At 38.5% G+C, this 13435-nt stretch overlaps 1 protein-coding gene across 1 annotated transcript in view; it reads right to left on the reverse strand.

Annotated features, from left to right (window-relative positions):
- LOC121418703 (protein WWC2-like) overlaps positions 1-8233 on the reverse strand; it is a 50731-nt gene extending 42498 nt beyond the window's left edge. Inside the window, exon 1 of the mRNA XM_041612785.1 lies at positions 7785-8233. Within this exon, the coding sequence (XP_041468719.1) occupies positions 7785-7912 (128 nt within the window). The 5' untranslated portion in view covers positions 7913-8233. The remainder of the gene's footprint in view (positions 1-7784) is intronic.
- Between the last annotated feature and the right edge of the window lie 5202 nt (positions 8234-13435).

A 13435-nucleotide genomic window follows, 5' to 3' on the forward strand; every position in this document is an offset into this window, starting at 1 on the left:
TTTTTCAATTAAAAAGTCTAACTTTGCACATTTCATTCAAATTTAAACTTATTCAACATGCAATCAATGTGACAAAAACATAAATATTTACCTTTGAAAACTATGGACCCTCCCCTAATCAATGCCTGAATGCCAAAGACATACAAAATACCCTGTTTACATGTTGGCCTATAACATGGTGGACCTACATGTAGATCGATGTTGTATCCTCTGCAAATACCTCCTGTACCGGTAATTCTTTGAGATCACTCTTGTCTGCATTTATTGCATAACAATGGATGATAAAGAGGCACAGTACACAGGTACAGTGTAGTATTGTCGGCCTACATGTACTTGGGACAGAACAACTCTTGCTAAATGCTTTGTAATGTATGTTTGTTAAAAATTGTATTACAATCCTACAACCAGGCTTTTTTTCACAACCTAAAATCCAGACATGTATTTAATGATTGCATCACACAAGCACTCAGAGTTGCTGTTTCTTCTACCTATTCAAGAATATGTCAATGTTCTATTTTTGGTACATGTACATGGTCTTCTCCATTTTTATGCACAAATCTCAGGAGATTGAGATCCTACACAAGGACTGAAGTTTTGAAAATAGCTATTCAAACCAGTGTTCGGCACATCCCTCTACGACAATAGTAGGCCTACATGTGTACGACAATAGTAGGCCTACATGTGTACCTGTATGAATGTAGGACCAACAAGTATGGCAGGCTAAATCATGAATTTTGTCCTATAGATGTGAAATGAAGTTGTTTGTAAACTCAAACATTCAAAATAAACACTTTTTATACCAAAAGCTATTTTTTTTTAATGTGAAAATATGTGGGGGCTCATATTACATGTAGACTCAAGAAAACACAATGTCCAGAATAAGTAACTTTAATAAGCAGGAGCCAGGAGGTGATACCTACAATGTACAAAAAAAATGTCCTGCTACTTGTTGTATTTACATGCAGGAATGTCACTGCTTGTTTATCAATGGTCTGGTATAATCAGGGAGTTACTTTACATCTAAACCATGTATTGTAGTGGCAGAGCTAAGGAACAAAGTCCAGATCATAAGGTCCCAATTTGAAAGATATTTGACATTCTTGCCCTGATTATCTTCCCTGATAGAGGAGGCTGATTTTCAATAAGCTTGAATAATATTGACAATCTTCCCTCCTTTTATCATGATAAACCCTGTTAGATTCCTTGGTTGTTCCAAGCAGACAGAAAAAAAGTTTTTTTTTAATACTCAAACATTTAACAGGCCATAAAGGTGCAGTAAATTTTATGACATACTCTGTCAACAAGCATGTATACATGTACATGTAGCTCTAATGTATGCATGATGCATCATTGTAATATTTTGGTGAAAAATACATCTTTTGGACTGACTACAATAGAAAATAACATACAACAATCTAGACTTACAGTTAATAATCTAACAAAGGAGAATTTATGTAAAACAAACCACATGTACTGTACATAAAACTGTATCTAGGCCTAGGCTATATCGCAGATCAATATGGCATCATACATGTAGCATCATTTAGCATCCAGCAAAGAAATATACATGCATGTTCAGCAAAATACATGAAGAACTAAACAAATTCTCACCCAGTTGAAAATGAAAATGTAGGGTGGCTATTACACTGTAACCCATTGACCAATTATTACTTCATGAGCCCAAATGAAGGTGAAAAAGCATAAAACTCCTTTGTATGGGGCGAGTAATAAAATAATTTGGCCAAGCACATCAAGTGATTTTTTTTTTGAAATCGTAGAGTTGACCTTCACTATAAATTGATCATTGAAGAATTTGACTAAAAGATAACATTCATTTCTCTTTTTTAAACTACAGTATTTTTGTGCTCAAGCATACATGTAGGATCTTTTTTCTTTTAAATACAGGAGATAGCCTGATAGGGATAGATATCTACTCTTACCTAGTGGAATTCATTTCTTTCTTTCACATCTTGAGAAGTCTCCCTTTGTTCCCTATGTCCTTGGTATGTACAGTACAAGGCTGATATAGGTCCAGGGACTCTATTTTCAGGTGCGCGAAAGCGATCACGCGCTACATACATGTACACGCCTTAATCCATTTTAGGTAGTGCGCCTCGCAATCGCTGAGCTGCACGGAAATGCCTAAAGTTGCCCTCGAAATCACCCAAATGCTTTCGGGGGCGACATAAAATCTGAATGTCGTCCCAGAAATTATTGCCGAATGATAACAACTCAACGGCCCACTAACGCCATATGCTCGAGCTCCGCTTACCATTTAACAAGTGGAATGCCTCTGGCCGTCTCACCTGCATCACGCAGTTTAATATAGCAGCAGTGCTGACTTTGAAAACTACTCTAACTCGCACAAGATGTTCAGTAATACATGGTTACTCTTACATGTATGTCCACTTTTTATGAACTAGACCAATTAACTTACAGAGATATGATGGTTATTCAACAAAAAACCCCAACATGGCCAAAGTTCATTGACCTTACATGACCTTTGACCTTGATCATGTGACCTGAAACTGGCACAAGACGTTCAGTGATACTTGATTACTCTTATGTCCAAGTTTCAAGAATCAGATCCATAAACTTTCAAAGTTATGATGGTAATTCAACAGATACACCCAATTCGGCCAAAGTTCATTGACCTTTGACCTTGGTCACGTGACCTGAAATGCGCACAGGATGGTCAGTGATACTTGATTACTCTAATGTCCAATTTTAACGAACTAGACCAATAAACTTTCAAAGTTATGATGGTAATTCAACAAAAGAAAAAACAATTTGGCCAAAGTTCATTGACCTTTGACCTTAATCATGAGACCTGAAACTCGCACAAAATGTTCAGTGATGCTTGATTACTATTATGTCCAAGTTTCATGAATCAGATCCATAAACTATCTTAAACTATCTTTAAACTATTCCCATCATAAGTTATGATGGGTATTCAACAGATACCCCCATTCGGCCAAAGTTCATTGACCCTAAATGACCTTTGACCTTGGTCATGTGACATGCATCTCTACTGGATGTTCAGTAATACTTGATTAACCTTATGGCCAAGTTTCATGAACTAGGTCCATATTTCTAAGTTATGATGTCATTTCAAAAACTTAACCTCAGGTTAAGATTTGATGTTGACGTCGCCGCCGCCGTCGGAAAAGCGGCGCCTATAGTCTCACTCTGTGATGCAGGTGAGACAAAAATCATCCAAAATCCACACTAAAAATCATGAATAAGCCTTGAAAACAGCGAGGAACGCAGTTTCAAATTCCGAAGGTGCGTTTTTTTCTGTACCAAGTATTTCCAAAAACATGGTTCCAAGTATGGAAAAAAAAATCAACGCAACGGTCGGGAAACAGTTGCATGTATAAGGGTCCACTATGAATACCACCATGTAAAATTTCGAATGCACGTTTTTTTCTAAACATGTAGATATCAAAATTTTGTAATAAAAGACTTCAAATTACACAGGAAATACTGTACTGTAAATCCCAGAGTCTAAACCAAGCATTGGTGAGTTGTCATTCGGCTTTGCTTTTCAAAACGGCCTAATATCCAAAATAAGTCACCTTATTTATCAATTTTAACTAAAAAAATCATGTTTTCTTTTACTAGGGGATGAGGTAAATATCAGACATTATCATCCGTATCAGACATCTGAGCTGGTCATTTACAAAACCGTATTGCCCTAGATTCATAAATTTCGGGAAGGGATAGGTATATCCTTTACTTAGGGCTAGACAAACCTTAGACCAAAAGCTTCAGTCTCTCTTACATGTATGTTGGCTGTTATGTTGGCCGTTGGCTCCACTCACCAAATACAGAGACCGAAGTTCTAGCTCGATCTGTACAGGGACTCAATGGCCATGTTTATGTATTAAGTTCAGATAAAACAGGGAAGTGACATTGCGCGACAGCCAAAGTCACTGTTTTTTCCCCTTCTAAGTTTATTTTCCCTGTTTTATTGCATTTCAGGCCAAAATGGAATAATATTAATAATCTCTATTTTGGTACAGTTCTTTTTATATATTTTATGAAATAAAAACAAAAATCGATGAGGGATGTGCGTGCGTGCGTGTATTTGAGTTTTGTCAGACGTTTATCAATCAGATATGATTACAGGGCTCGAATTAAGAATTTAAAGGGGCAAGGCCATTTTTTAAAAGGGCACTTAAGGGAAAGGGCAGGCAGTTTTCACTTTATGGGACATCCAAGGCCACCAAAAAAGGGCATCAATACTAAATGCACTTTTCAATGGGGCACATGCACTGGATTACCGCAGGGCACCAAGGCCACAGCAAAAAAGGGAAGTTATTTTGGCCTTAAGCAAGGCTCCACATTTACTTTTTTTGGTGGTGGCCCATTTGGGCCACCAAAACCTTCAAATAATTTTTTTGGTGGCCCATTAGTAAAGTTTGGTGGCCCGAAAAATATAAAGAAAAACATTAATTAAAAATGAATAAAAGTGAAATATTTTGCAGTCACTACCACGTACCACTATTCTTTGTACATCTTGTACGTAAATCGTGCTTGCTGTTATTTTATTTTACTTTGCTTATTTTGTGGTAATATATAATTGTTCTATCATTGTAAATATGAAAAATGATTGAAAGAGAATATAAGAATTGTATTGTTCCCAGGTTGTGTGGACTTTTAATCTCCGTATAGACACACACTCATAATCGTAATGTAAATAAATAGTGCATGTAGCAAACTCAAATAGATTTACAAAACAATAATTTTTCCTTTCCTCCGTTTTGATCGTAAAACCTAGATTATGCAGGCCCCAAATCCAGTTTATTTTCTCTTTTCCAGCATATTATAGCAGGAGAAAATCACAGAAAAATATGCTGCAGAATTAGAACAATGTGTAAAAGGGGGAAATAAACAAAAATAATTTTAGAATAGTATATTGAAAAAAGAAATCAAAAATTGTAAAAACGAATAAATGAATTAAAACAAAAGAAAAAAACAAAGAACAGGAAAAAAAATTGAGAAAAAACAAACGAAAATGTAAGAAAAATGAATAAGACAAAATTATCAAAAAATGGGGAAAATTATTATTATCATTATTCAGTAGAAACATGTTCTTTAATCAGGCATATTCAATGGGAAGGGGTATAAATGGTTTAATCACTGTAAAAAAAAGGGAAAAAAATAAGAAAACGGCAAAAGAAGTTATCTGGAAAAAAAAGAGAAAATTCCTTCCTTATATTTGACAAAATGATGGAAAAAATTCACATTTCATATCAAGGAAATGCCTTTCCAAAGTATTTACTTCCTTAAGAGTGGTTTAAGAAGTCATTTATAAACAAGAAAGAAAGAAGCTGTCTATTTATTTTTGGCTAGAAGAGACACAGCTTCGAAATAAACCAAATATCAACATACATACAAATGCACATGTGGGACTGTGATGTACTCACCTAAGTGTTGAATGTGTAATAATGCATTTGGAAATCGGTCTTTTTTAGTCAAAAGAGAGGTCATAATTCCTCCTTTTAATGCTTGCAAATAATCAGGTTTCAGTAATATGGACTGTAGAAAGGCATTTCATTGGTGTAAAATCTGACTTTGAGGTAAATTTTCAAAGTTCTGGGGAAGATTTCTTAGCAGTAACATTTCGTATCGCAGCTCCCTGAGTCTGAATAGTCTGCTATCGCACAGCCAACTGCAGTGGTTTCATGCATGCAAAGCTCAGCCAGACAGCCGGTGTGACCGGCTGAATAATAGTTACTGTATGCCAGCGGTAGGCCTAAATACTGTCATGACTATGCAATCATTGTGTGTGTGTATTTGTGTGTAGATTAACAAAAAAGGCGCATGACGAATTGGATTGAAATTTGAACTGTAGAAAGTTGATAAATGCATGCAAAATCGGGAAAAAAATTGCGCTACTTTGAAAATTATTGGTTGCCCGATTCGGGCCACCAAAACTTAACATTTTTTCAATAATGGTTGCCCGAGATGAATTTTTGGTGGCCCCGGGCCACCGCTAATGTCGAGCCTTGCCTTAAGTCTACAAATATTTGAAAGGGCATCAAGGCCATGGCCTTGGATGGCCTTGGATTAATTCGAGCCCTGTGATTATTTACGTCTGGGACCGACCTTTAACGTCACCATCCGAAAGACGTGACCAGGGCTTGAACCTCTGCATCAATTTGTAACTTCCTCACAGCTTGGATTACAGGCGCACGCCACAACGCCCAGTTGTGGATTTTGCATTGTTAACCCCTAATGGTAGTCCAGATTGAACCGTGTTGTTTGGAAGTGCCCTTTCCCAAAAGCTAACAGAGGGCACATGTCTCCCAATCTCTAATCAGCGCCAATCTACTCATCTTCCCTCCCCACAAGATGAGTAGATTGGCGCTGATTAGAGATTGGGAGTCATGTGCCCTCTATGTTAGCTTTTGGGAAAGGACACTTCCAAACAACAAGGTCCAATCTGGACTACCCTAATGGTGGCTGCAAGATAGCAAGCCATCTGAGGAGAAATTAAAAAAAAGTCCTTGAAACAGAAGGCTGCCAGCTGTATACAGTCTAGGCAAACTTTTGCGTTCTTTATTTGCAAATATCTTCTTGTACATTAACAGAATTTCTCCTTGTGATTCTGGCTATGAATGAGAAGCAAATTCTAAAAGTTGGCACACTAGAAATATAAATGAAATGATCACACTCAGTCAAACCCAGGAACACAGTTAGTCATATTGATCAAAAAAAGAAGAAAAAAGATTCTGGAATATAAAGATGGAATGATTTCCCATCATTTCAAATGAGCATTATTTCAGCAATCAAATTAGTTTAAAATGTGAAATTATTTTCAATTAAAAAAAATTATATTTTACTTGGCGAAGAACAATGAGAAACATGATGGCAGCATAAACATCAGGCAAGTCTCCCCCATCTTTTCATATTTTTCTCATTTGTTTGATGAATTCTTGTTTGAAAATGAAATCAATACAATAGCGTAGAAATGTCAAAAATAAAGTTATTGCATTTACATGATTTTAGTAGAGGCGCACAGCCAATATTGGAGACTGTCTCCCATGAGAGAGATTAATCAGAGACTTTTGTAAAGAATCTGGGTATCCAATTTCAGAGACAGTCTCCAGTTTGGGAGACCGTCTCCAGTTTGGGAGACCAATTTCCTTTGTTTACATTTGCTTCAAAAGTATTACCTTGGCTGCAAAAAAAATTCACCGTCTACTTTTTACATTTTGTTTTGATAAGATTTTAGCCGTCATCCACAGACAAAACAAATGGGCTTCTGTTCTGACCTCAGTGATACAAAATTTTGGGTGGAAAAAATTACGCTTTTGTTAATGTTGGTGTTGTTCCTTTTGTTCTTTTCCACAGCAAGTCTACTTTGGGAGATTATCTCCCACATTGAATTTGGAGAGTCTCCCATATTGGCCGTGTGCCTCTAGTCTAAGGATCTACTGGATTTTAGAATCAGATTTTGCTTTAATAAATGGCTAGATCTAATAATAGTTTTAGAAAGAAATATCTCAGCCTCAGGGGCGAAAGTTTCAGGTTATTTGGCGGTATACGCAGATGAACGGGATGGAATCCCTGGCTCCATGGAGAGTAAGCATACATTAGTAAATGATTTTTACTCTCTAGGAGCCTCCTGGCCAGCTAGACCGGCACCCCGCCCGGCTCGGCACATCCCGCTCGCCATGCCATGGCCTGCCTGTGGATGTGACAGCCGCACCGCACTCCGCAGGCACAGAGACCGAAACAACACCACGGCCACCTTGCGATCCCGATCTGCCTACCTGTCGCGAGGATCAACCCAAGATGTCTTTCTCGTACTATGGTCGATGAAATAGATTTTTCCATCAGCATCACGTGCCTCTTCCCATCCTGCTGGAAGAGGTAACTCTCCTTCACGTGTTCTAGGCATCCTCTTTCCGTATATACGAGCTAACAATCTACAAAATGATGTGATTTATCTCCTCTCACTGGCTCCACAAACTCTTTCTACCGCCATGTTGTTTACAGATCTACGTACGTACGCGCGCTCTCATCAGTGTGCACGTGCGCGCACGTTCGTACGTAGCTCTATGCGTATTACTCACTGAAAAATAGAGATCAGTGGTATTACTGTGGTCGCCGCGAGCGCCGCTCGCTCTTTTATTATAGCGACCAGCAAAATTTGGCACGAGCGAAAGAGCACCTGCTCGCTCTCCTGCCGCATCTCGAGCGTAGCCTTGGTGACATCATTCACCAAAAATTTCAGATATTTCAACGAGCAAACAACCTGAATGAGCAGCGACCGCAACCAGCGTAGCAGAACAAAAGCATCCGAATCGGCGAAGTAGAGGCGGCGCTATTTATGAAAGCCATAGGGTATAAATTTAGGTTTGCAAACTCAAAATGTGAGGTTTGGGTTAACCAGGCGCGTAGCCAGGGGGGGCGTTGGGGGCGGTGCCCCCCCAAAAGTCCCCAAAAAGAAAAAAAAAGAAGGGAAAAAAGAGAGGAGAAAAGGAAAAGAGAAGGGAGGGAGGGGAAGAATGGTAGCTTTGTGTTTTTCATTCTTTATATTTTTTTCTCAAAAGAGAAACTCCTGCTTTAAATTTATATATGGATTTCGCTTCCGCGCTGCGCGCGGTTAAATGACAATACCTTCTGAACCTTCTTCTGAAGTTTACACCGGCACACAGTGGGCCAGGAGAGAGCAAAAGTGCGCCAAAACTGGTTTTTGGTCATGAAACAAATTTTGTTTTTTTCATGTTCTAAGCAAAGATAAGAACCTGTAGGATGTCTCCATACAATATTTCTCCATGAAATTGATTATTAGTTGCCCATTTTATTCAATATTACCGGAAAAATGACCCTTTACGGCTACCGCATGTGAAAATGACACGTTTTAGATATTTCACTGTTTCAACAAAACGGATAGCTTAATTTATTTCTAATTCACGGTACTTTGTGATGAATGATTGCTTTAAGTGATCAAAAATTTTCAAGATAAAATGATGATCCCTTCAGAGGTAATTTTGGACGAAACCATTTGACAATGGGGGGTTTTAGCAATTTTTTTTTTCATGAGCATTTCTTTTACAAATTGCTGCCGATTGCTGCGCTATAAATACCATGACGGTCTTTGTTATAGTTCATGCTTTACAATGATACCAAATTTAGCTGCAGATACGTGCATTTTCTGGAGATATATCCAATTTTCCAACCACATGTTCGCCGTATTTATCACAAAAAGTCGTTCCAAGTTAGTGTCCCATTATGCGCGTGCCGAACGTTGCGGGTGACATTAAACAAACTCCCCGCTCCCTTCGGGACCGTATAAGACCGTATCTCTGTGAAACTCACCGTCGCGTGGTGGGAGAGAGGGGGGGGGGGTGTCTGGCTCAGGTGTCTGGTTCTTTAGACTGGTATCTTCCTAGAATATTTTCGTTAAACATACGTTAAGACAAGCTGTCATTTCCACTTCCACTAACTATATAGTAATACATGTAAAACAACTTCATTTTGATGTCAAACTGTTCCATCCCGTGTTTCATATATGCTGTCATTCTGAGAAGATTAGTTCTTAAGGTAAGATTCCCGGGTAAGATTATTAATTTGTTTTGTTGTTCATAAACCAAGTCCTACTGTATATCGCTATCATAAAGCAAGTCCTACTGTATATCGCTATAACACACATGACTAGGGATGTGATTGGTTTCACTCAGTTTTCTGCCAAAAAATGAAAATGACAGATACGTGGGATCTATACATGTATAAAGTTGCATTATCATTATTAGTATTTATCCCCCCCCAAAAAAAAAAAAAAAAAAAATGAAGGGTTTGTAACTTCACATACACGTATGAATTCGTTTATCTCTTGGCTCATTCTAAATTTGCTATAAATTATTGTTAAAATCAATCAAGAAGGAAGTGCATATTATCATTTCAAGGATTGATTGGTCTATGACTCTTATTGACTTTATATGTATTCCACAGACTAATGGTAACAAGTGACATTGTGATTAGTAGCAAATTTTTAAGAGTACAACAAGCACAGCCTCTTCCTCCTGATGTTCAAAGTACATGTATGCTAAAAGATCCTCTCACCAAAGACATAATGGTTGTTGAGATAACAGAGAGAGACTCTGTTTCGGAATAACTTTGTATACGCTGTTCTTGGTGAAATATATAGGTAGGCCTTGTACCGATTAACCTGCAGAGGACCCGGCCTCTATTATTTATCATTGGGATAATTATTTTAAAGATTTCACTGTCGAATACTGGCATCAATCCATTTTAATTCATGTAGGTGTGGTTAATCATTGTACCCATTGAATAAAAATACCCCTTTGCATTTTTTTACAATTTCACTTTAAATTTTACAATTCCGGATTCATGGTAGGGCGCCCTCTTTAACCCTAAATAGACTGGGCTATTTCGACGCCTAAGAAGACGGGGGGGGGGGGCTGATTCAGCCACCCCCCCCTTATGATCTCGGCCGTCGATCGCGCGATCGCGACGAAAATTGGCACACGCATTACCCTTGGCATTACCTACAAAACTATAACATCAAATTCTTCAAAAAATCTCATGTCTCATTAATGATGCTGATTTATTCGTAAAACCATAAGTTTGCTCTAATTAATAAAATAATGCCCCTGAATTGCTTATTTTTGTTTCACATACTCTAGATAGGCACCTGATCAAATTTATTTTTAAAAAATTTCAACATCACATTTATTTTCTTATGTTTTCTATTGTTTTCTAAATTTCTTATGTATTTCTTTGTTTTTCGATTTTTTGTTTTTTTATTGTTTTTTTCAATGTAAATTGTCAGGGGCTTAATTAATTGATTTTAAGCAGTAAAAGGAAAAATAATGATACATTCATGAATTTTGGCTGAAAACACTATTTGCATTGGATTTGTACACAAATTCACGTTTTTGAGTAATTTGGGGTCTGCATGCACTTACAAAATGTTGCGTAATTTCGGAACCGAGTACCCGGGGGTCACAATTTTGGTCTCAAAAGTTGCCCGAGACTTGAAAGTAAAAAGTCAGTGAGCGACGCGGTCAAAAAATTTTGCGCGGCGGATTTATCGCGAAAAATGTCGAGGGGGGGCTGAATCAGCCCCCAGTCTTTTTAGGGTTAAGCGATACTCAAGTCACAAATTGAATTGTTTGTACCCCGAGCACAGACTTTTTTTTTGTTTGTTTGCCTGTTTATGTGTTTGCTGTTTGCTAATATGCTTCCTTATTGCTGAAATTTCTCTAAAACTAGTTTCTGAAAATTTGAAAATTATTGTAGAATTAGAAACATGTAATTTCTTCTCAAATGTTAACAGCCAATCAGAAAACAGTATTTTAATGACGTCATCGATATTTGAAAATACTTTTATTGAATTCTACGGGTGAAATTACCCCTATCTACCAAATTTAATCGTATAAATATGTGAAAAAAGGGTTTTGTCGCACTTTGGGTTCATTCTGGCCCACTGTGCGGCAGGGCAGTAGTCTGCAAATCGCCAGCGTGCTGCTCACGTGTGGGTTAGAGTGTTGCTCTAAAACTTTCTACTGATGTTTTGTTTTTTATATCGGGATTCAAGTCATTCCAAGCTCTGATTGTTCTTGGAAAGAATGAGTTTTTGTAAGTATCTGTCCGGGCAAATGGCACTTCTATGCGAGTACCACTATTATTCCTTGTCTCTCTTGTCGAGATCAAGTTAATGTATTCCTCTTTGTTTATATCAACATTATTATTCTGGATTTTGTACATCATTGCCAGTCTGTTCTTTTCCCTTCTACTTTCCAGCGTATCGAGTTGGAGGTCTTTTAACATTCCACTGACGCTACTTTCACGGCTATAATCACCACAGCAAAAAACGGGCTGCCTTTCGTTGAACCCCTTCAAGAGTTCTGATTTGATCAGCTTTATAAGGATCCCATGCACAAGTGGCGTACTCTAATACTGGTCTGACTAACGATTTATAGGCTATGACTTTGACATCCCTTGGACAGAACCATAGATTTCTTCGTAGAAAGCCAAGGGTTTTGTGGGCTTTGTTAGCTGTTTTATCCACTTGTTCCCTCCATGTTAGTTTATTGTCCAGCTGAACCCCCAGATAAGGATGGGACGTTGTCTTTTCTAGCACATGTCCACAAAAAATATAGTCCCTGAGAGGAGGCGATTTCTTCTTAGATACTGCCAAGACGGTGCACTTTGAAGGATTGAAGCTCATTTTCCATGTACTTTGCCATTTTTCCAGCAACCGAAGATCATCTTGCAAGTTGCACATGTCTTCCTCTTTTGCGACTGGGGTATACAACAAACAGTCGTCCGCGAACAATCTAGCCCGACATTTTAACTTGTCAGGCATGTCGTTGATATATGTCAGGAACATCAATAGTCCGAGAACTGTTCCTTGCGGAACGCCTGATACAACATCTTTGGAGGATGACGTGCTCCCTTCACATATTACCCTCTGTGACCTTCCAGTCAAGAAACCCCGGATCCAGTTTAGGAGATTTCCTTTTATTCCATAATAATTAAGTTTACCAAGGAGGCGTTCGTGCGGAACCTTATCAAAGGCCTTTGTGAAGTCCAATATTGCCATGTGAATGGAATCTCCCCTATAAAGAGCTTTTGCCACATCATTAACTGTTAAAATCAACTGTGTTTCTGTAGAACGCCTCGCTCTGAACCCATGTTGAGAGTCCACCAGAATCCCGTAGTCTTCAAAGTGGTCCATGATGTGGGAGTGGACAATGTGTTCCAGGACTTTACTCAGAACACATGTCAGAGAAACCGGTCTATAGTTATCTGGTGATTGCTTATTTCCTTTCTTGAACACAGCACAGATATTTGCCTCCTTCCATTGGCGGGGAAGGGTGCCAGTATCCACTGATGTTTGGAACAGATCGGTGAGAATAGGTGTCAACTTATCCGCGAACATCTGCAGGAACCAAGGAGGAATCTGATCTGGTCCTGGAGCTTTGTTGGGACCGAGGTTCCGAAGTTGTTTGAGCACACCCTCTTCATAGATTTTCAAATCTGGAATGGCTGGGATGTTGCTTGTGCCCAACTCCGGGATATTAGAACAGTCCTCCTGTGTAAATACTCCTGCAAACTGAGCGTTAAGGACTTCTGCCTTTTCTCTTCCATCACTAATTATTTTGTTATTAACTATCAGATCTGCTACACCTGTCTCACTATTGCCAAGTCGTTTCATGTAAGACCAAAACTGCTTGACATTATCCCTCAGTGCATCCGAAAGTCTATTAGACACGAACTCACGCTCTGCTGAGTTTAGCGACTTTCGCAAGGCCTTCTGAGTCAAGACAAAGTTATCCCAATCTGAAGCTCTCCCTGAACGTTTAGCTCTGTTGTACTGTCTTTGTTTTCTTCGTCTCAATCGGTGATGCTGTATGTTAAACCATGGGAGGCTGTTTACCTTGGCGGCCTT

Source organism: Lytechinus variegatus, chromosome 1 (assembly GCF_018143015.1).
Source record: "Lytechinus variegatus isolate NC3 chromosome 1, Lvar_3.0, whole genome shotgun sequence".
Classification (NCBI taxonomy): Eukaryota; Metazoa; Echinodermata; class Echinoidea; order Temnopleuroida; family Toxopneustidae; genus Lytechinus; species Lytechinus variegatus.